Source organism: Sprattus sprattus, assembly GCF_963457725.1.
Source record: "Sprattus sprattus genome assembly, chromosome: 5".
In the NCBI taxonomy this organism is placed as follows: Eukaryota; Metazoa; Chordata; class Actinopteri; order Clupeiformes; family Clupeidae; genus Sprattus; species Sprattus sprattus.
The window spans coordinates 45,910,591-45,935,507 of NC_137924.1; the positions used below are offsets into that span (position 1 = coordinate 45,910,591).

The window sequence follows — 24,917 nt, forward strand, 5'->3', positions numbered from 1 at the left end:
GGGAACCCTCGTTGAATGTTCGAATGCCGACGCAGGGGAAACAGAGTGTTTTGTTAACTTTTCGAAAACTTTCTGTCCATTGAAAACTTTGCGTGGTTGTCCTGTCGCGTTCTCCCTACTCACCCCCAACCTCCTCTCTAGCTACTATCAGCTAACCAGTTAGCTGGTAAGCTAGCTATCCCATCCCTCTTCCATAGTTTTGTGGGACAGGAGAGAAAAGGAGCTGGCGAAATGGCGGAAACTAAAATAATTTATCACATCGACGAGGAGGAGACGCCTTACTTGGTGAAGATTCCCATTCCGGCCGAACAAATAACTTTGCTGGATTTTAAACAGGTCTTGAACAAACCAAACTACAAATTCTTCTTCAAATCTATGGACCAGGATTTTGGGTGAGTGAGAGAGCGTGACTGGAATTGTGTGCAGAGTATAACTTCAGTGATGTTGTTAGATACTTAAAGTTAGCCAAAAGAGAGAAAACAATGTCTTACTTTTAGCACAGTGTAAAATCACTGTTGTGGTTTTGTAACCTTGGCTGGCACTGTCTACCGTGAGAAAAAGTCGGCTATCCTAATATCCTAGTGGGCAACTGATGCTCATCTTGGTAACCAAGTCACTGGAGCGGGCGTCAATTTGGATTTCATCCCAGCAGCCGAGTGCATTCCAAAGTAATAGACCCAATACATTTACCTAAAGGATTTTAATTATTAACACAATTTGACATTTTTAAATAGATTTGTATAAATAAAGTCATTAACCAGTTGGAAACAATTGTAACTTGAGGGCTGAGCGATTTCGTATCTTTACCAACCATGCCAAGTAGTACTACAAATAAACAATTCTGCTTTGGATGCCATCGCTCTCCCTGTGTTGCAGAATTTTTCAAATCACCGTTTCCAACGAGGGGATTTGTCTTTTTTCTCTTTTTAATCAGTCCTTGCATTTCATTAAGGACCCCTCCCCCAATATTCAGTACTGCCCACCCTTTTCCAGGACGCTAGAGCACACACCTCTGACAAGTGACAATCAAAACAACTGTTCGGGAAGTTACTGTTTCGACTTTGTCTTCTGTACCAATGAAGTCAGTTTGCTAATCAGTACATTTTTATTGCGGAGGGATGGAATTGATGCTGTCTTTTTATCATAGACATCGTGAAGGACGTTTCAACAAATATAGCCGGGCCGGTTCTCTCCATCCTTCATGAAATACTCCCCGAACAGTCTCTTAGGAGATACGCACGTTATTTTGTGTAGAGATGGTCGTGGCCAAATGCCCGTAACATTCAGTATGGCATGGCTGATCAATCTTATCGACAGACTTTCAGACACTTCATGTAGAGGATTACATGAGCTTCTAATTCGAAAAAGTTTTCCACTAGTTTCGTCTCTCTCCAGTGTGAAATCAGGACCAGATTCTAAAAGGAGAGGTAAAGATTGATCCGAAAGCTGTCCCAACAAACTGCTTAAACTGTAGGCCTACTGCCAATTGGTTTGTACTTAAATTAGTATTTCCACTGGGCAAAATGTATGTTGGAGGAGTAATCTTTGCACAGAAAAACCGTATGGTTAAACGTGCCTTAGCCAATACGTTAATGAGTTGGGATGTTGTAAATCCAGCAGTAGTTCATCAGTTAGGCTATGGTTTCTTTATCATTCATGTGATGCCACCCATTACCATTAGACAGTAATCGCATACCCATCAACCATGAGTCCACAGTAAGAGAGATGTGTTGAGAAAGACACAGTAGCACAGTTCTATTCACTTACTCACAATCCTTCTCAATGCATAATATTCACAAATCACAGCTAAACAGAAAGGCAGGTACTGAATCACTTGCCAGTATTGCAACGTATTCATCACTGAGAGAAGACAGCTTTTAGCTGAGAACATATCTTTAGTCTGTCACACTGAAAATACTCATATTTCACCAGAAGAAACATTTGCGATTTCCATCAATTAGAATACTAAAGTGAGTCGGGCAAACAAACATCCCACAACCACTGAAATGATAAGTAAGGTGCTCATCAAGAAATATTATCTGACCTCTTGCTGTCTGACTTGACATGTTTGCATTTAAGTTAAGATCACACAATCTGTGATGCACTGCATCTGTAATAGTTGTTGTGGATATTTTAAGAATAGAAGGCCTCATTGATTGTGTGAAATTGTATGTAATCGGTATCATCTCCCGTAATGTCCGGGCCCATATTTCACCAAGCAGTTTATCTTTCCGCTTAGAGTACTCCTAAGTTGCACTAAAAATTTCGAACTAAAAATGTTCTCCTAAATTCACAAAGCACCTGAAAGTAACTTTTACTAAGGTAAAGCGAGAACTCTTGAGCTAAGAGAGAGACTCAAAAGCTATGGCTGACGTCAAGTCTCATGTCCAAGCTTGCCGTCAGTGACCTCACTGATGGGTTGATGAGTCTGTGCCAGTGACTATGCATACGCGTCATAGTCTAACACAAAGAACAATCAATATATAAACATGTGACGGGCTACCTGTTAAATGGGCAGTGGCACTAAAGCAAGACTTACATGCTTGCTGTCAGCAAATCTGAAAACCCACCCACACATCAGATGTAGCGTAACCATTGGCTAACTGCTGTGGTTGGTCATGCTGATACGCTGACTTCCTGACCAATACGCAAATGGAACTGTCACCACGTCGGCATTGAGCACAAGTGCGTCCTTAAAGTTATTCTTGTTTCTGGCAGTTTGGATGGCCTCTATTAAGGGCCCTCTCCATCTCCTTGTTAAAATACCTCAACCTAATTCCAGTGCAGGTTATTGGTATTGCTCATTGCAACAGTCACAAATACATTGTACACATAAATGTAGCACCTTCACTGAGTACGGGTGTGTAAAGTGATATGACTGCGCTGTGAAGGGTGTGTGTGTGTGTGTGTGTGTGTGTGTGTGTGTGTGTGTGTGTGTGTGCAGCAGCAGCCCTGGTGTTTGTGTTTCCTGTTGCGTAGAGGAGCCAAGGGGCCAGTGGCAGCTGTCAGACTGTCTGTGTGTGGTAACGGGCTGGATCAGAGGGGCTGGGAGGGGGTGAGCTCCGGGGCTGGACAGGGGCCATTTGCTGGGGTGTCTGAGGCAGAGTCAACAGGAAGAGAGCAGCCGTGGTCGAGGAGCGATGGTGGGGGTTGGGGTTGAAGTTAGGACCAGCCGGGGAAAGGGGTGGTTTGGTCTGTGCAGGCGAAATGAGGCATTCTCTGAACCACAGTCTTTCACACTATATTCTTCAGCAGCTCTCTTTCTCTGTCCCTCCCTCCTTCTGTCTCTCACCTCTCTTTTTCTTTACTCGCTCTCTTTTTCTCTGTCCCTCACGCTCTTTTTTTTGTGCACTCTCTTTCTCCCTGTAGGAACCCTCTCTCTCTCCCCCCTCTTGTTTGTCCTTTCCGCTCTCTTTCTTTCATTGTTTGGCGTTTCTGGCTTGCTCTCCCTCAGACTTTCTCTCCCTCCATCATTCACTCTCACTTGTAACATTACCATGGCTCTCTTTACCCCAGTGTGAGGCTTTCTCTCCTTCTCTGAGGCATCGCTGGAGGTTTGGTTGGGCACTGAATGGGGCACTGATGCAGTTTGAGGCAGGAGACTGTGTGTGTGTGTGTGTGTTTGGGGAGGGGGTTTGTGTAATGGTGGGAACAGTTCCCTTTTAAAGCCCAGAGGATTGGGTTGGGGGGTATTGCGCAATTGTGTTAAACTCAGGGCTTATAGGTTACAGTACAGGGAAAGTTGGGTGATGGGGGGGGGGGGGGGGGTTGCAGGGGCTAATGGTTGTCTAGGAATGTGAAAGTGTTGTGCCAAATAACTTCCATTTATTTGTTTTCCCGAGTCATACATTTGGAGTACAATCAGCCTGCCAATTCACATTTATTTTTCTCTCGCCTTGTAGCATGGAATGTAGGCTCCATAATGGCTTGTTGTAGCCATGGAGCCTCTTAGATCGGGAATGCTGATCTGGGATCAGAAGTCTTCTAGCCATGTCTTCAGTCACTTCAGGCTTTTTAAGGCCTTAAATTATCCTAACTTGGGAACTCATGCCTCAAATTGCATCTACAAACAGGCCACTTTAAAATAATGTACTGCTTTTAGACTTAGACGGGTTAAGTAAATAAATAAAAGCGTTGGTGGCGGCAAAGATGTAGTTCATGACCTTAGTAGCCAGGAGGCCAGCAATGAGTTCAATTCATGCTTGTTGTACCAGCACCAGCATGTCTGCAGGAGTTTTTTGTTTGTTACCACCACCAAGGAAGTTTTATTTTCATCTCAAATGAATTGCAAAAATTGCTAGCCAGATTTTCATGAAACTTGGTGGAGTATGGGTCAAGGAAGAACCCACTTCATTTTGGTGCGGATCCGACTCATGATGCCTGCACGAAGTTAGTCTAGCCTTCATTAAAAATGTGAGATACGTCATTAAAGGGGCCTGCTGGGCCTTGGCGCAGGTATGCACTCTACTCAGTGCCATTGGAGCCTTTTCCTATTTTCATGTGAACATTGGGCTCGTCATTGCTGGCAAGGTGGGAGGATTCTGCCAAGTTTCCTAGCCCTCCCCTCTCAGAGCACAACCCATTCCAACCTGACCGAGCCTCAAGCCTCAGAAGAGGGATCATTAGATCATTTGAGGGGTGATTTCTACTTTTTTTCTTTAAAAAGACGCTGTTGTACTTTGGAAGGGGCGTTTTACAAAATGCCCAAAACCAATAAAAAGGAAACTAGATGCGTAGAATTGCATGAAGACAAATCCATTCTTACCTCAAACATTACAACTTAAGGCTAAATTATTGTTTGTTTTAGGTTCATTATTGTAGAAGCAGATCTCTCGCTCTCTTTTTTTTATAGCATGTTTTCGCCGTTACTCAGACAGGGACTGTGGAGATGAGACAGGAAGTGAGCGGGATAGAGATGGGGAGTAGGATTGAAAAGGGGAGTAAGATTGAGAAGGGGAGTAAGATTGAGAAATGATCCAAGCTGCACTCGAATCCGGCTCTTCACCACAGTGTAAAAATAATTTAGCTTAATATTGAAATATTGTTTTAGAAATTCGTCTATTGTCTGTGCAATGAGTTCTTCTCGTCCATCTGGAGTCCCTCTGAGTAAAGAGAGGGGTGATGCAGTGGTCATTTGTCATGAATTGTGGTCTTGTGTTTCTGTTGTTGGTAAAGGCTGTGTTCCATAGAAGATGCCTGCTCATACCTCCTGCTCCTATTTGCTTAATAACAGCCCACATCCACTGAAACACAACCTTTCCTCTGTTTTCAAGCTAGGCTCTAATCAGAGTGATGAATTGATAGGCCTGCAACCATGTGTTCAGACCCTTGTATTGTGTGTGTGTGTGTGTGTGTGTGTGTGTGTGTGTGTGTGTGTGTGTGTGTGTGTGTGTGTGTGTGTGTGTGAGTGTGAGAGATGAGTTGCATGTGACCTGTTTGTTGACTGTCCTCTCTGTGCACTCCTGGCAGAGTGGTGAAAGAGGAAATTTCAGATGAAAACGCCAAGCTGCCCTGCTTCAACGGCCGTGTGGTCTCCTGGGTAAGCCACCTTATTCTACTACCTTACCTACTAACTGATCCAATGTCATTTTCGAGATTCAGTGTTCGTTACCTTTACACAAAGCACGCATCAGTTCTTGCAACCTTCTACTATACAACAAATACATCTTGCATCCCCACTGACACAGGATCATGATCCAAACATGTCATACGGCACAAACACATTTGGTGAGATTCAGGGTATCCTTGTATTAAAGTGATTGTACAGCTGGGCGATTCATCTTATTACAAGATAACATAATCGAGATAAAATGATTATTTTGAAACATTACGTTTTCTACGCTCTCACTTTTTTGTCTTGTTATAGATCCAGTGCACCCTGTGTTTTGTTTTGAGCTTTCGCCGCTCCCTTAAAGCCCAAGACACTAGCCAGTGACATCTTTAGTTCAGCCAGAGCCAAAATGACAGAAAGAGAGCCTTTTAATTAGAAGCGTCACTGCTGAAATTCCACGCTGTTTATTATTCATGATGAAACGCCTAATCTGCAGTAATAACTAATATCTAACGGAAGCCAGAAGTTAAGTCAGTGAGTAGCCTATAAGACAAAACAAAACACAATGCTTTAACAGGGAAGAGTTATCCACTTCCTTACCATCCTCTATAACCCTTTTCAAGACACAATTAACATCATCCCAAATGCATTGATCATCCCAAATGCAATTGATACTTATTTAAAAACTTTTTCTTTTAAATAAAATCTCTGAGGGTCCAGTGATGCAGGCTAATGTTTACGTGCTCATTGAAATGGATGATAATAGTGAATAAGATCTTTACATTAAAGCTACCTCACACTCCCGTTAGAGATCTTTACATTAAAGCTACCTCACACTCCCGTTAGAGATCTTTCCATTAAAGCTACCTCACACTCCCGTTAGAGATCTTTACATTAAAGCTACCTCACACTCCCGTTAGAGATCTTTACATTAAAGCTACCTCACACTCCCGTTAGAGATCTTTCCATTAAAGCTACCTCACACTCCCGTTAGAGATGGCATTAAAGCTACCTCACACTCCCGTTAGAGATCTTTACATTAAAGCTACCTCACACTCCCGTTAGAGATCTTTACATTAAAGCTACCTCACACTCCCGTTAGAGATCTTTACATTAAAGCTACCTCACACTCCCGTTAGAGATCTTTACATTAAAGCTACCTCACACTCCCGTTAGAGATCTTTACATCAAAGCTACCTCACACTCCCGTTAGAGATCTTTACATTAAAGCTACCTCACACTCCCGTTAGAGATCTTTACATTAAAGCTACCTCACACTCCCGTTAGAGATCTTTACATTAAAGCTACCTCACACTCCCGTTAGAGATGGCATCAAAATGTGTTCTTGGGGGTGAGACAGGCCCCTCGGAGGGAGCGTGGCATGACCGGTCAGACAAACGAGCGCTAACCCAATAACCACCCCACCCCCATCACTGTAGACACAACTGTCGTGTGGAGTGAAGGAGGTCTGGTAATGGGAGCAGGCTGCATCCATGTGCTGACAGGAGAATGAGGATGCACTTTTATGTTTTGTCTTCGGCTGTCGTTCTCTGACCAAAGAGCACATGAATGCAATGATTTTATGTTGCCCAGGTAACATCAGCTGGACCACTCAAGTGCTACAACTCAAGTGGTATGTTTTGAACAAACATTATCTGTTTAAACCAGTATAAAACACACATCCTCCTACATGTGGCATCATCAGACTTTCTTTTGACATCTGCCAATGTATTTTTTTTGAAGGCCCTCTTTTCATCACAAAGATGGAGGTGTGAAGAGCCCCCCTGGCCAGTTTTGCAAGAGAAAATTGTCCACAGAATCCAGATGTTGTCCTCATTCTCTTTTCCTTTCCCCACTATCCCACCGCTACACTTTCCTTCCCATCTCGGTCTCTCGTTTCCCCACCCTCCTTTAGATCGTAATGGAGTCCTTCTTGAAGGAAGAATATTGAGTGTTTTACTGTGTGAAATTGTCCTATACTACAGTAAACTCTCAATGCTATGCACCTCCTGTATTTGGGAACAAAACAGCCTACTATTATCTTTGTTAGAAAATTAGTTTTGCAGGCATTTGGTAATGGAATATTAATGTACACACCGCCATCTCACCTCTTAGCTGTGCAGCATTTGTCCATTGGCCCAGGGACAGTTTGCGTGTCCCCCCTCCCAGCTGTATGGCCAGGAGTGCTTCAAGAGGTGGTTGAGAATTGCTTATCCTAGATAAACTGTCTAGGACGGGGGCCCAGATTAACTCTCTTTGGAAGGGACTGCTTATCCAGACATGTTTGTTATGTCTACTGCACTCTGAGACCTCGGTTAGCTCATTTTGGAATAGCTTTTGTGTTGTGTTGGTGTATGATATTTACCTTGGCCTTAAGTTTGAAGCCACTGTCTTTTGGAAATCAGCATAATGTGTGTGCAGTCTGTGTTGTGTGCATCAGATTCCTGTTGTCTGGGGGAGTAGACGTTGTGTTGCTATGGTGGAATGTTAAGGTCATAAGTTCATGTTGCAGGGATTACGAGTGCAGGGCTTTGGTACTGTTATGGATAAGAATGGAGCTTGAAAACCCGCTATGACTTAGTAAGTATGACACACCAACAGAAAAAAAGAGGACAAGGACAGCAGCTCAGCTACTACTGATGTCCGTTCAAACAGTTAACATTCTGGCCTAGTCAGAACCGCGTCCAAATGTCTTTGGTTAGACTTGCATCTTAACCCTCTGCCTGATGTGGAAATGTCCAGGTGTGCTTGGGGTCATTGGAACAGCTTTGCTTCTGATCCTCTCTGGATCTCTGATAAAACAGCCCCGCTCAGCTCAATGTTGGGCTAGCCAGTAATGGAATAACCAGCAGTAATTCCCTCTTAGTCTAGAGGAGGAAGAAGAAGCAATGAAAGATTGCACTTTTTGCCATGGATTTATGAGGGAAGTATAAAGAGAATCTATAGGGAACCATTGCTGGATCCTCTTTATTCTCTTTTTTGCAGGGGTGGGGGATTTTAGCACAAAGTGCCAGAACTCAGAATGCAAGAGTTGGAATGGACTATCATGCTTAGGGGTGGGCTTCATAGGGGTGATCTCCGGGTCTTTTGGGTCCAAATAACAACGATACATTCTAGTTTTGTCGCATAAATGTAAAATTACAGTCCTGGTAGCAATTCGATATTTTTCAAAATCGACATGTGGAAAAGGTTACTTGTGTAAGCAACTATGCCCATGGGCGTGTTCTGGCTAGTGCTATCAAACAACAAATAGATTGGTAGGCTGAATTCCCTGTCCATCAGAAAATGGACAACTTTGGCAATACTCTGAAAACATTATTCCTTCTTCTGCAATTTCCATGTGGTAAAGGCCACACCAATATCTATCCTTGTTTTTCTGCCGTTGCCTGTCCCGATTTTGTTTTGCCTCATGTTTTTGCTCCTTTGACTAGGATTCACGCAACCAAATTCAAGCTGTCTCTTCAACGTAAACCCAGAAAACTCTCTCTAGAGCCAGTGTTGTCTGCTCTGGGCTGCTGGACAAACATGGAGGTGCCTCATGGTGGCCTTTTCATGGAGGACGACCGGCTCCTATTGAGATATGAAGGGCTCGTTTTAAGCAAACTGAAATGCATCAATGTGTAGTTACGGTTGATTATACACCAGACGGGATACCACCCTGAAATGACTTTTTGCAGGTTGGGATGTCTGATACACTAATGAAAACTGATAATTACGAGTACTTTATTCCATTATAATATTCCATATTAACATTATAGGCTAAACATGACGAGTGGCTTGAAGAGTTTCTCTGAAGGAACAGTACTTTAACATAATAGTTGTGTTGAGGTCCCATTTGTTCAGTTTGACTGACATGACAAACAGGAAACTGAAACTTCAACAAAAAGTAATCAAAGTAGCCATTAGCCCTCAAGGTTCTTAGCCAGATACACCAGCTAGTTGACATTTCCCGGCTTTCATGCAGTGGCATGACGAAATACCACAGACAACTATAATAACGAAATACCACCCTTACAAAACCATGCTGACATGGGAAGTAACAGTCTAAATCAGGAATGTCAGTGGAGTTTGTGGATTGGAATTACAAGCGGCAGTTTGAAATGCATCAGTGAACTTCGATCACGGAGCTGTCGGAACACACATTTGAGCCTTGGGAAAAGTGTATTGGAACAGACGTTTCTGTTCAAATCGATTAAGCATGATTGAGGCTGTCTGGCTGTGAAGGTCTGTTGAAGGAGCGAGTCAAACAATGGAAATGTTTTGCAGGCCCGTATTACCCCACACTCCAGATTGAAGTATATGTCCGACAATCATTTTTAAATCAATGAGGCCTTGAATGTCTGTTTGTGGAAAACTACTGGAAGATGTTTGTCTGGGGTCAGTCCCTGCCAATCTTCAGGGCCACAAACCAGGTTGGCCCTTCTCAATGCTTCTCTTCCTCTTTTCTCTCTCTCTTTTCTCCATTGTGTTCTATGTCAAGCTCTCAAGCTACTGAACTCTCTATTTCTTTCCTGTTATCTTTAGGTCTTTAGTTGAGTTAGTTAAATTGAGGGTAGTGGTGGGGTACAGTTTATTTGAATTGCTGTTTAGATAGAAATGGTGTGTGGGGGAGGATATTTGTCTGGGAATTCCCTGCCCCTTCACTGCATTGCATTTGCTCAGTTAGTCTGGCCAACTCCTCATCAGCGATCCACTTCACTCATGTAATTGGACACGCCTTTAACCAATCAGACCAACGATACTATACAACGATACAACGATCGGTAATAAAGCAAACACATATTTTTTCTGTATGAATTGTTCCAGGGCAAGTTACTGTTCTGTTTTCAAAGAAAACTTGCCTTATCGAAGTTTTGCGGTGCTTCCGCGGCCACCATGTCCAATGTTTAAAAACTCTCCGTGCAGTAGATTTTGTAACGTAGCCGTGGTAAGTTTAAATCCGCCAATGGCGCGCCAGGTAGCCAAAAGCCAGTTTGTGATTGGCTCCAAGGATTCTGGAAATCTTGAAATGAACGGCTATCCAAAGTTGGCCAGACCCAGTGCAGAGGCAAAATCAATTTGGCCGGAAGAAGTGGGGCGGGACTTCCCAGACTAGGAGGATATTGCATCTACTATAAAAGATTTGGAAGCAGTTGTGTTTAACTCATGATCTAGACTGAGAGTCATATCCTTTTCTTTCCTCCGTTCTTTCTCTCTTTCTTTCTTTCCCTCCCTTCCTCCTTTCCTGGCTGGTTTGAGGCAGTGGAATTGAAGACTTTTCTTGAGTTTGGGGGCTTGAGAGGCTGGCTGGCTGGCTGGAGCAGGGGGCCAGCCACTGGCGTTAAAAAAGGCCCGACACGAACACACCCAGAGACCGTAGGGACCGACACGCGATATCACAGCCAGACTGAGAGAGCGAGACCTCCCAGAGGAGGCCTGCAAACAAAGCTCACATAGCCATTATGAAGGAGAAAAAACACGGTAGAGAGAAAGGAGGGTGGGGAAACGAGAGACCGAGATGGGAAGGAAAGTGCAGCGGTGGGATAGTGGGGAAAGGAAAAGAGAATGAGGACAACATCTGGATTCTGTGGACAATTTTCTCTTGCAAAACTGGCCAAGGGGGCTCTTCACACCTCCATCTTTGTGATGAAAAGAGGGCCTTCAGCACTGTCACAGTCACGGTCTTTTTGTGAAAAGACAGAAAGACGAGTCTTATCTCAGTGCAGTGGAATGTAATTACGGCTCAGCCTTATCTCTGTGTTTAAACGAGGCACCATTCTGTGTGGGTGCCAATGTGACGGCGGTCGGGTCTCCAGGTAGCAGTTGAAGTGGAGTGGAGAGGAGGGCCCCCACAAAGGAGACGCCAGCGAGGCACTTCTGAGAAGTCAAGTACAGTAACAGGACTCCTGCTGGGGTTGAAATGGGGCTAATTGTTCCCGAAAACAGTCGGGCGGGTTTGCCTCTCCAGGGACGTGCATGTACACACTTTTTTTCCAGGTTTTTTTCTTTTCTACACATAAACACACACAGTTTTTGCTTTGCACAACCCAAGGGTGTGTGTGTGTGTGTGTGTGTGTGTGTGTGTGTGTGTGTGTGTGTGTGTGTGAGTGAGACAGAGAGAGAGAGAGTGGTGTGTGTGTGTGAGAGTGTGCCTCAGCCTTTCACACCTTCTCTCCTTCACTCGTTTCTCTCTCTAACACACACACCCACTGTAATTGATGGCCAACTGTGTGTTCCCACTGACATAAGGCTCATTGTGATATCAGATATGGCTCCTTTAGTTGCTTTGGGCTGTATAAAATCCAGTTTGTCGTGAGAATCTGCGTGACCTCAGTCAGCGGGACATTTCATCAATAAACTGCACACTGTACCTCATGCTTGTTCTCTTCCAGTCTCCTTTGATGTGGTCTGCTCTCTTCTCTGTGTGCTTATTTCTTACCTCCCATTTCTTTTTCTTTCTGTTTTAATGCTTCATTTGTTCATTGTGTTTTTTCTCCATTATATCTCTCTCCTTCTCCCTCTCTCTCCTTCTCCCTCTCTCTTTTTCTCCCTCTTTCTCTCCCTTTCACCCCAATTCATCTTTCTGTAATCTCGTTGACATTTTTACGTTGTTCTTTGTAGTCTACAACTTCCTCTCAACAGAGGACATCTGTGTCCGGATGTTCGCTGTATGATATGTTTGAACTACTGGATTATTGCTCTTTTCTGAGGGCATGGACCTTCCTGTCCTCCTAACATACTAAAGACAGGAAAACTGACTGCTGTCTCTCTCTCTTTCTTTGTCCCATTCTCTCTCTCCCCTCTCGCTCTCTCTTGTTCAGTTGGTGTCGTCCGATGCATTAGCGGCACCGTTAACAGTAGAGCCTCCTGCCCCTGTGCCAGTGGAGGTGCGCGCCCCCTCTCCTCCTCCCCCGCCATTGCCCCCACCACCAGCGGAGAGGACGGGAGGCATCGGGGACTCCAGACCCCCCTCTTTCCAGTAGCTTTCCTTCAGATTCCTTCATGACAATACACACAATGTCGCACACCACAGTAAAAGACAAATATGGAGACGTTTTTGCATATCAATAGTGATCAAGCTTAGCTGAAATGCTACATTTCAGTTCAGTTCTGGTGGAATGTCTTCATTTTAAAGTAAACAATATGTAACTGAAATGTAATGTGTCTAAAAAGATAGGTCTGACATATTTTTTGATGTAAACAAATATAGCATAAGCTAATATGGCTAAATATAGCCAAGCCTCAAAGAGATTCAATAGGTTTTAATACTAAAACGGTGTCTTTCTTCTATATTGATGTCCTCCTCTCAGTCCTAATGCAGCAGGCAGTGTGGAGACGCTGGACGACACGACGGAGACGGAGTCAGTGGTGTCCTTCAGGAGGGAGAGACCCAGACACAGAGAGGGCATGGACCAGCACGGTGAGGAGCTCCGTACTCATGGAATACACACACACACACACACACACACACTCATCTGAACATACACACACACACACACACACACACACACCACACACACACACACACACACACACTCATCTGAACACACACACATACACACACACACACTCATCCGAACACACACGCCCATCCGAACACATACACACACACACTAGAGATGCGCGGATGGGCTATTATTTCATCCGCAACCGCATCACAAAACGCATGATCCGTCCGCTATCCATCCGCACCAATTTTTTTGACCAATTTTCAAAACCGCACCCGCCCGTCATCCGCCTGTTGTTTTTAGGTATAGGCGCAAGAAAGTTCTTGCCTGTTCTTGAAAGGAGACTGATCCAATGCCGCAAAGATATTTAAAGGATAAAGCCCCTAGTATGAAAGCCTATTGGCTATGTTGTAGCCTATACCCAGAATATTATCAGTGAAGTGACGTCTGTCTCCGATCGATGCTCAGGGAGAAACTTTAAAATAGCCAAGCACATCGGCAAACCTGACCTTACCATAGGCTAGTAGGCCTACACTTTTTTATCATTGTAATAAAACGCAATTTGGTACACCATTTTAATATGGTAAAATAGCCTTGTTTTTAGTTTAGAAGGAAACAAGTCTGTTAGCCTAATTCCGAAATTTCACCGCATTGTAGGCTTTATACTGTAACAACCCCAACATTTGCCTGCTTGCCTTGCAAATCAAAGTTTTCCGACTATTTTTCTTACCTTCTTTCTTAGCTGGTGATGTTACTGAGCTGGAAGTTCTGAACATCTCGCGCTGCCAATGCCCAATGTCACTTCTGAGTCAAATCACTCCATCATCTCTCTGAAATTCCTTATTCCACGAGTGGTAGGCTACAATGACTGGCTGTTTTAAAATATAACTAATAGCCTAACGAAACAAAATAACCCAGGCAGTTTCATCTACGACACGGTAAGGCTTCTTCCAATACTGACAGCTGACTCATAGCTTGCAGGTTTGCGGCGTTGCAAAGAGACGCGACATGATAGGCATCGTCACTTAATTTGAACTTTTTTTGCTTCCTTTGTTTGCTTTGTATGCATACACGGAACTAGGCCAATTTACTGCCTGATGAAAATTTGATTATTTAAAAATGTGCTTGGATGTAGGTAACGACATTTAACAATGTGTAGATATTTTGAATTTCGTTGGGTAAACCGCCACCCGCCCGAATTTAATTAAAATATTATTTTTTGTCACGTCACCCGCCCGATCCGCGGTTTAACCGCGGAGTCCGCGGGTGCAACCGCCAACCGCGCATCTCTAACACACACACACACACACACACACACATACACACACATACACACACACTCATCAGAACACAGACACACACTCATCCGAACACACACACACACACACACACACACAATCATCCAAACACACACACACTCATCTGAATACACACACACTCATCTGAACACACACACACACACACACACACTCATCCAAACACACACACACACTCATCCGAACACATACACTCACACAAATCTCCCCTTCAGTATGCAGGCCGATGTGCACTACTCACATGCATGCACTTAAACACTCCCTTGCACATTTGCAAGCTAGTCATGCACATATTAAAAAAATATACTTAAGCATATGCACGCATAAACAGTGTCTTACACAGACACAGACTCACACAGACTCACACAGACTCACACAGACTCACACAGACTCACACAGACTCACACAGACTCACACAGACTCACACAGACAGACACACAGACAGACACACACAGACACACACAGACACACACAGACACACACAGACTCACACTGACTCACACTGACTCACACTGACTCACACAGACACACACAGACACACACAGACACACACAGACACACACAGACACACACAGACACACACAGACACACACAGACACACACAGACACACACAGACACACACAGACACACACAGACACACACAGACACACACAGACACACACTGACTCACACTGACACACCACTATAGCACCTCTTCATACAACACACACAATCATAGATGCAGTTTAACACACCTGTGCACACACATACCAGCCCACACAGGTCACACACACAGGTCACACACACACACATACACATACATATCCATGTTCTTCACACACATACCAGCCCACACAGGTCATAATCAGGGAAAGATATCCGCACTAGTGGAACATGGCGCAGCATGGTATAAAGTATAGGCCATCTGGAAACACACACACACACACACACACACACACACACACACACACACACACAGAGAGAGTCTGAAATCATATAAATCAAAAGTTGGGGACACTGGGGGATGTGGATCAGCAGTATATCACACCCCAGCCCCAGCCCCAGACCACACGGCGGATTGTCTTTGAGAGCAGCGTCTGCAGTGCTTGAGGAGGGCCTGTCGCCAGGCCTTGATGTGGCGAGGGGACGCACGCATGACTGGGGCTGTTTACAGCTGCTATGATTGGTTCAAGCCTCTCTGAGCCAGGGCCGACATCCTGAAAGTGTCACCCTCAGTTGATGGATGTCTTTTCTTCTCTTTCAGTCATTCAGCCTCTCAGCGTTCATCTGTTGCTTTGTCTTATGTGTGATCTCTCTCTCTCTTGCTCAACTGTTTTCCAGCTGTTGGTGTCTGTTTTCATACCCTCTCTCGCTCTGTCCTGTTCACCCTTTCTTACACGTCTTTCTGTTTGTTATTTTATGTCTTTCACTTTCTCTCCACTTTTTTCATCCCCTATCTTCCTCTTTTATTCTGCCCATCTCAGCACCTTTGCCACTTCTTATTTTTGTAAAGATCAAACATGAACTCCCCCCCCCCCCCCCCTCACCCCATCTCTTGTCTTCCTCTTTTGGACTATCCATTGTCCTCACACCATTTCTCGTATAGTAGATCAAAGATAATATGAGGAAATGAGAAAGATCACTTCTGTAAACCTCCTACATCTATCTGTTCTCTTGTCTGTTTTCCTCAGGGCCGCGGGTGAACGGTCAGACGCGTCTTGAGCGCCACCTGGCGGGCTACGAGAGCGCTACCACAGTGATGAGCAGCGAGCTGGAGACCACCAGCTTCTGCGACTCGGACGACGACGACACAATGAGCAGGTGGGTGTCCAGCTGTCATGGCCGCCATATCAGGATCCCATTCTAGGGCTACCACAGTGTGTTTATGTATCTTTCTCTGTTTGTCTACTGCCGTCACTGCTGTGCAAGGGACCAGATAAGTGTGGCTAAAATGAATTGTTCAGCTCTCAGTTATGGAATTCTGTATGACATTGCATTTAAAAGAAAAATGGCGATAGTAAGTACAGGCAACAATCTGTTTGAAGACAAACAGCAACTGTGAGGTGCTAAATCAGTCAAATGTGTCGCTGTATAGATTCCCTTTACCACCCAGTAACTCATAAAGTTCTCTTGGCTTTGCAGTCTGCAAACTCTATAGACTTGGACTCCCTCTGCTGGTGCTAGCTGGGACTGCTGGTGCTGTCTAAAACATTTATTATACAAATCCTTTTCTTCACTTCATTCTTTGGCAATAGTTACATACAGTTCATTCAGGAAGTAGTCAGACACGTTCCATTTTTTTCACATTTTGTAATATTGCAGCCTTATGCTAAAATCGTTTTCACTTCCAAGCTACACGCAAAATACCCTAGGATGAGAAAGCAAAAACAGATTTCTGCAAATGTATTAAAAAGGAAAATGTGAAATCACATTGAGTTTAAGTATTTAGACCCATTGCTGCGACTCTTGAAATTAAGCTCAGGTGCCTCCCATCTTTCTTGATCATCTTTGAGATGTTTTTACACCTCGATCGAGAGAAATGAAGTGGACAGGACATGAAGAAGAACCAGATGGTTACTCTGGCTGAGCTTCACAGATCCTGTGTGAAGATGGGAGAAACTTCCAGAATGACAACCATCACTGCAACACTGATTTGGGGTTGATGGCAGAACGGCCAGATGGAAGCCTTAGTGAAAGACACAGAGTGGGCTGAAGGTTCACCTCCAACAGAACAGTGACCCAAAGCACACAGCCAAGACAACGCAGTTGGGTGTCATAGGGACAACTCTATGAATGTCCTTGAGTGGCCCAGCCAGAGCCCTGACCTGAACCCAATTGAACATCCTTGGAGAGGAAAGATTTAAGCATACGGCTGCAATATAACAAAATGGGAAGAAAGTGAAGGGGTCGGAATACTTTCTAAATGCACTGGATATGGAAACTCCAGTCTTACCTCGTAAAAAAGAATCATAAAAAGACTCAGAATCCTTATAGCTCCAACTGACGTGCTCTTCAAACAATATGTTCTAACTGTGGATGTTTGTACTACTTGCTATTCTGTCCCTCAGGCTGAGTTCTTGCTGTGTTTGTGTCTCGTGGGCTTTGTGGTTGGTAGCTGATGTCCTGCGGAAAGTCAGCAGAAGTGATGCGTTGTGTTTTTGTGCTTTCAGGTTCAGCAGCACAACAGAGCAGAGTACAGGCTCCCGGCTTCCCAAGCGCCACCGCAGACGCAGGAAACAGCGCCCCCCAAGGCTAGAGCGGGTATGACACTCCTACCAACTTAGTTTTCCCCCACCCATCCTTGAACTTTCAATCTAACTGAAACCAATACAATTATTTCCGATGCACCGATGGCAGTTAAAGAGGCGAATATTGGCCGCTACAGATGTACGGCAGATACATCGGTGCACCACTAATTATCTTGCATCTGAACATCAAATTCATTGAGAGTTGGAGGCTAAGAAAGAAAAGGGCTGTAAAAGGAACATTCTTTTTCTTCCAGGCTTCATCGTTTAGCAGCATGACTGACTCCACCATGTCCCTGAATATCATCACTGTCACACTCAACATGGGTATGCAAATCTCCCTCCCTCTGTTCTGCATACAGGAACAGTTAAGCGTGTAGTATTGATAATGCTTTACCATCCACATTTTTAGTCTATTGCCATATAGTGAACACTATAATTACAATTTGAGAAGTATTTAGAATAAAAAATATTCCCATGGCAAATACCTAGAGTTTGTGGAGTTGAACCCGTGTGGTTAAGTTTCATGCTGGTAGTCTCCTGACCTGTACTCTGGTGTGGTGGCTGACTGTGTCGGTGGTATTGTGTTGATGTGTCTGATAGAGAAATACAACTTCCTGGGTATAAGCATTGTGGGCCAGAGCAACGAGAGGGGGGACGGGGGCATCTACATCGGCTCCATCATGAAGGGCGGGGCCGTCGCTGCTGATGGGAGGATCGAGCCTGGAGACATGCTTCTGCAGGTGTGTGTGTGTGTGTGTGTGTGTGTGTGTGTGTTGTGTCCAAATGTGTGTGTGTGTGTTGTGTCCAAGTGTGTGTGTGTGTGTGTCTATATTATGTCCATGTGTGTATTGTTTCCATATGTGTATGTGTGTTATACTGTATATGTACTGGCAAAAAAGTTTTATAAATAATCCTTCATATTTTGGTACTTGCTGGTATGCACCAAGCCCTAAAGTATGGTAATGTTTGAGCCCAGTGGCTATAATGGTATGTTGTTTTGTAACAAGGTGAACGACATCAACTTTGAGAACATGAGCAATGATGATGCTGTTCGAGTGCTGAGGGAGATCGTACACAAACCAGGGTAAGTTTGCTATGTTCGTGTGAAGGCATCTTCGACTGAAAGATTTCGTTTGGTTTAGGTCTGTAGGTGTTGTAATGAAATTGTCTTCCTGTGTCTCCCTCAGGCCAATTATATTGACCGTAGCTAAGTGCTGGGATCCTTCACCTCAGGGATATTTCACTCTTCCACGCAGTGAGTGTTCTGTCCCCTACTCAAACATCAGTTTCAGAAGAGATGGCATTGGTAATTTGAGAACAAACACTAAATAAATACTTTCTGTGGGTTAAGGTTAGGGTTAGGGTTCTGCCTTTCCTCATCTGACTTACCCTCTTTCTCCTCTTTTTATTCCCTCTATCTTCCTCCCCCCCCCCCCCCACATCCCAGATGAACCAATCCGCCCCATAGACCCAGCGGCTTGGATCAGTCATTCTGCAGCCCTGACGGGGGCCTACATCGCCTATCCTGGCAGCTCCTCCCTCAGCACCATTACCTCCAGCTCCTCTGTCACCGAGACTGAGCGTGAGTGTAACACACACACACACACACACACACACACACACACCTCCTGCACATTTCTCTCCTTCTCTACCCTGAGCTTTCTCTCATTCAGTCTCTGTGTGCTCACGGATCTTCCATAGACTCAGACTCTGAGTGTACGTGCAGACGACAAACACATATCTGATGCTTTTGTGTTACTTCTTCTCTGTTTCTTTTCTGCACTTCCTCTCTCTTTTCCTCTCTCTCAGGGTGTGATTCAGGAGCAGAGGGTAGATGCTGTTCATGTACTCTATTTACGCCTGGTTCACATCCATGCAATGGCTCAGTACAGTTAGTGTTTTGACATCATGCAGAGAAGAGAAGCAAAGGGCTCTATCATTCTAATGGTAATGCTGGGGGGTATTTTATAAGAGCAATGTGGCTGCGCTTTCTTGCTTTGAAGTATAGAGTCAACGAGGAGGGCTTTAACATAGTATAACTGTAGTGAGCTCCCCATTACGGTCAGATGAAGACAAATTGTGATTATGGCCAAACTCCATTGCAAGTGTTAAGTTTCTGTTTTCCTCCACATTTCTGGTTGCTCTACTTTGATTTCTTTGTTTGTGAGCTCTCAGTACTCCTTGCTGTCCTTCCTCCTGCGCAGTGTTGCGTCTGTGCATCTGTCTGTCCTTGGCTCCCTCCCCTGGTGTACTCCTATCCTGCAGGAAACCTCAGTCAGTCCACTAGCTGCCTTCTCCTCCTCCGCAGTCTCCACAACTTCCTCTCCCCGCTGGGCTCTCATGTTGGGCTCAATGATTTATTGATTCTCCTTATCCCCCCTCCTGTCTTCATCCTCTCTTCTCTTCTCTTTCTCTTTCTCTCTTCAAACCCATCCATCCTTTTGGTCTCCCTCCCTCCCTCCCTCCCTTCTTCTCAACCTCTCATCTCTCTGTTTTGTCCTGTAGGAGGCTTTGATGAGTTTAGCCTGTCTCTGCATTCTGACATGGCGTCGGTGGCCAAAGCCATGGCCTCCCCGGAGTCAGGCCTGGAGGTGCGGGACCGCATGTGGCTGAAGATCACCATCCCCAACGCCTTCCTGGGTAGGTGCAGAGACCGAGGAGCGAGGACGGAGAACATGAGGGAGGAGATGGCGTGAGGGGGGGAAGGTTTTGCAAAGAGAAACAGAGAAACATAGAAAATAAAGGCTAGACATATCGGAGTTTACCAGAACAAAATAGTGCAGAATAGTGCAGTTCCAAGACTGGAAGTGAGGGTTGAGTGGAGGTCAAGCAGGGATGCATCAGTCAGAAAAGAGGAAACAAATGTGACCCTCTGTTCCCTAGAATCAAGGATGTACTTGAACACTGCCTGATTGTGTAATATGGGTCTTGTCAGGGGGATGTCACACCGCCCTCACTGGGTCTGAAGGAAGGAAGTGCAAGCTATTCTAATAGTACAAAGTAGAGGCTATGGGAAAAAGACAGCCTATTTGTATTTGCAAAGACGAGTGTAGACCACTGAATTTGTGTGTGTGTGTGTGTGTGTGTGTGTGTGTGAAGGCTCAGACGTGGTGGAGTGGCTGTACCACCACATCGAGGGCTACCAGGACAGGCGTGAGGCACGTAAATACGCCAGCAACCTGCTGAAAGCCGGCTTCATCCGCCACACCGTCAACAAGATCACCTTCTCTGAGCAGTGCTACTACATCTTTGGAGACTTCAGTGACTGTGAAAACTGTGAGTAGACCCTGGAATTAGGATCATCTGAGCTATTGCAACATGGTTGAACCTTCTGCCACTAACCCTCTGCCTGGTCTGCCAATGGCTAGCTAGCTACCCCCCCCCCCCCCCCCCCCCCATTCACTTTCATTTACTAGGTCCATGCTAGTCTCTCCTCAGTAGTCCAACACAAGATCACTTTACCACTGAACTGAGATCAGTTAGGGATACCCTTTGACTTATTTACACCTGAATCCATCTGTATCCAAACTGCAATGCACTTCTAATTCTTATTTGACTAGTTCACCGAAATAAATGAACAAATTCGTTTCTGTCTTCCTCTCACCGCCCATGTGGCTCTCCCTGCCCTTCTCTCTCGTCTGCTGTCTTTCTTCTCTTTTCTCCCTCGTCCTCCTTCTCTCTCTCTCTCTCTCTCTCTCTCGCTCTCTCTCTCGCTCTGTCTCTCTCTCTCTCTCTCTCTCTCTCTCTCTCTCTCCCTCAGACATGGCCAACCTCACTCTGAATGATAACGACGGCGGCTCCAGTGGGGCCTCGGACCAGGACACGCTGGCCCCTCTGCCCCTGCCCGGTGCCACGCCCTGGCCCCTGCTGCACTCCTTCCCCTACCAGTACCCCCACCCCTACTCCAGCCAGCCCCCGCCCTACCACGAGCTCTCCAGCTACAGCTACACCCCCGGCAGCACCGGCAGCCAGCACAGTGAAGGTGAGGCCATGAGTGCAAGCTCACACACATATCGTCACACATGCATGCAGTGGACACTAATATGTGTTCATACTTTAAGGCACAGACACACACACACACACACACACACACAACGGCATACATGACACACGGCTCACATTTCTCGCACTCTACGACATACACAACACATCTGGTCGTAGCACACAATGCTTGATAGTGGTCTTGATGTGTATGACCTGGAATAATATGATGATAAAGATAATAGACTTCCCATTTGATGACTGACACTGACATTGATGAGGGGCTGTGACGCCGGCTCATACATCTCCTCGCTTCTCCTCCTCTCACCTCTCTTTCCTCTCCTTCCTCTCCTCCTCTCACCTCTCTTTCCTCTCCTCGCTTCTCCTCCTCTCACCTCTCTTTCTTCTCCTCCTCTCACCTCTCTCTCCTCTCCTCAGGGAGCCGCAGCAGCGGTTCGACACGCAGTGAAGGCGAGCGGCGGCGTGGCGGCAGCACCAAGAGTGGGGCAGGAAGCGTGGTGGGCGGCGGAGGGCGGGACGAGAAGTCCCCCGGTGGTGGCGGCGACTCACGCTCGGGCAGCGGCAGCGAGTCCGACTACTCCACCCACAGTAGCCTGCGGCGCGGCAACCACGGCTCACAGTCGGCGCCCAGCGAGCACGGCAGCCACGTGAGTGGCCGCTCCTCCTCCCTCCACCACCGAGGGCCGCCGCCCCCGCTTCCTCCACACCCCCACGCCCCCCACCACCCGCACATGCCCTACCCGCCGGGCATGCCCCTGCCCTACAACCCCATGATGCTCATGATGGTCCCTCAGCACCCCCACCAACACCCCGCCCTGGGAGGCCCGCACCCCGGTCATCACCCGTCCGTCGGGATGCCTCACCCGGCCATGGGCCTATCCCCATCCTCCACCCCCGGGGGTCCCCCTGGCGCGCCCCCAACCCGTGACCTTGCCTCTGTGCCCCCTGAGCTGACGGCCTCACGTCAGTCCTTTCACCTGGCCATGGGCAACCCCAGCGAGTTCTTTGTGGACGTCATGTAGCGTAGCTGAGTCGTAATGCTAGTGTTGGGGGCATTTTGTGCGTTGGTGTTCATTTGTGTGTGTTTTGGGGGGGTATGTGTGTGCTGGGGCAGTGGCCTGTTATCAGTGGCTTTATTCAGGCTGCGTGTTGCACTCTGGGTACGACTGATGAAGGAGACAGAATAGCAGTGACACAAGGTGGTTTACTGGTCACTGCTGGTAGGAACAGGGTTTGAATCGTAGATCAGAAGAATTGTGTCTATTGCAAAGACCGTGGATATGACATGGTGAGAATACTGAAAATACGGATTTTTTTTGAAAATGCATTTAGTCCGGGTCTACACAGCACACAATGAACTGGACCTCTATGCTAATGCTAAATGGACCTCTATGCTAATCTTTGTTTTGGAAAAAGGTGGAAAAAAAAGAAAAAGGCCAAATTGTGAAATCTCTTCTGGTTAGCTGCATGTGTTTGTACATGAGAGTGGTGGAATGAGGGAGAACATGCCAGAGTAGAGAGCTCTCCGATCAGTCTAAGTTCCTTTCATCCTTGTCCATGAAAGCCTTTTGTTGAAGTACAGTGCAGCTGAACATTCAAAGGATCAAGTCCCAGGGTCCAAGTCTCTGGTGTCACCGTGCAACATGGGTTTTCTTTTTTTTTGCGTGAGTGCGCACTGTAACTAAATGTAAACATCCTCAGGCTAGCCATAGGATCAGTGGTGGTCTTTTAACCCCCCAGATGACAGACAGATGACTGCTTGAGTGGGACCCCGTAGAACAAAAACACTGCAGTAACAGTAAGGGTTACGTCCTTGCGCTAGTTCACAGGTCAGCAGTAAACAAGAAACATCCCTAATGTTTTATGTTGCCATCTGGAAGTAGTGGCAGTGTGAAATGTTGTACACCATCTGGGTTTAAAAATCCACACAGGCATGGTGCATTCCATGAATATCAGTTACATCTCAAACTTGGTGCCATGAAATTATGAAGGATTGGTCTTCCCTCGTATGTGTGTATATAATTACAGTGTATGTTTATCATGACGAGGCTGTAGTTCAGTATAGTGTTTTAATGTGAAATCTTTGGAGAACATGGTTGCCTATTTTTGAAAACTAGACACAAATCGGTGTCTCTCAGAACGGCAGTTTTTAGATTGTTGTACGAATGAGGGTACTTATGGATAAACCAAATTTAAGACATGGTACTTATGGGGGATAGAATGTGTTCCTCATTTTCAAGATATAAAAAAAGAATTGTGACACTTTTGTACAAATATTTTCATATGTAATCAAAAAGAATGGTACCAAATGTTTATCATGACACTTTTTTACAGTTTTTGTTTTCAAATAAATGTATAATAGACTGAAATACTAATGTGGTCTTTTTCATTTGAACTCAAGTCAAATACAACATTTATACAATGAACCAATGAAAGAACTTCTTGAGCAGCATGTAGAAAATGGTAAATGTCTGACACCTACTGGATGAGTGTTCTTACATGCAGTAACGCACAAACTTGATTTCTGAGAGATGTTTTTAAGAAACGATGAAAGGCTTTATCGCCTTTACCTAGGCTTCATTACATCAACTTACTTGATGTGCTTATAAAAAGTCCATATTCATTTAAAGAATTATCTAGTTCTGTAGTTGACGGGTTTATTTAAAAAAAAAATGTAGGGCTGAAACATGCCTTACAGCTGAAATTAAGCATTTGTAAGTTGTAATCAGACATATATAAGTAATCAATCATAGACATCTGTATGTCTATGTTGTAATACAAGCATCCAAACTAATTTGGGTCCTGTCTAAACATCATTACCCAACATGCGTTCTGTTTTTTTCTCTCTATTTTTTGGCGCACTGCAGTCCAATCGAAGCTGCCGCCTACTACAGGGATGAAGGTTAATGGCAGGGGGGCGAAGGCATTTGACACAACGTAGCCATAGATAGGGCAATTACCAGTTTCTTTCTCTAGCGTCCATTCTGCGCCGGTTCATCTTCAGTTAGGGGCGTGGGCCTGCTGCAACTTTCAAGCCAAGCTGCTGCTTTAAAAGTGGGATGTCCCCGATTGCTTCGGTAAGAATGAGGAAATACTGAATATCAACGGTCCAAGGGAGACCACGTCCCAAGACATCCGACACACGACTGACCGGGCTCCTAAAGTCAACGTCCGACTCAAGCAGAGCTCTCCATGGGGGATTCAGGAGTCACGAGCGGTGTAACGCGTGAGTACAGAGCACGTTTTATATCAAAACAAATTAACAAATCCAATGCAGATAGAGTGAGTGTTTGAAGGGCGAGTATCAACTATATATGCGCCCTTACTTACGACAGAAAGCACCGGTATCAAACGACTGGAATTCGTTCCGAATTATGTGCAGTTCTACGGATG

The 24,917-nt window shown here is 45.4% G+C and overlaps 1 protein-coding gene across 2 annotated transcripts; it reads left to right on the plus strand.

Moving 5' to 3' along the window:
- dvl2 (dishevelled segment polarity protein 2) lies at positions 1 to 23,871 on the plus strand. Of its 2 annotated transcripts, none has more exons than XM_080839884.1 (15): positions 1 to 392; positions 5,470 to 5,539; positions 12,352 to 12,509; positions 12,841 to 12,950; positions 15,966 to 16,095; positions 17,445 to 17,535; positions 17,777 to 17,846; positions 18,123 to 18,262; positions 18,530 to 18,606; positions 18,710 to 18,828; positions 18,970 to 19,104; positions 20,028 to 20,162; positions 20,622 to 20,798; positions 21,283 to 21,504; positions 21,942 to 23,871. In XM_080839884.1, exons 1-15 carry the CDS (start codon positions 232 to 234, stop codon positions 22,544 to 22,546), a joined length of 2,400 nt encoding a protein of 799 aa, XP_080696010.1. In that variant the 5' UTR covers positions 1 to 231; the 3' UTR covers positions 22,547 to 23,871. The 2 variants fall into 2 exon arrangements, with proteins under 2 accessions (XP_080696010.1, XP_080696011.1); XM_080839885.1 differs by having other exon boundaries at positions 18,710 to 18,777.
- The last annotated feature ends 1,046 nt before the right edge of the window (positions 23,872 to 24,917 follow it).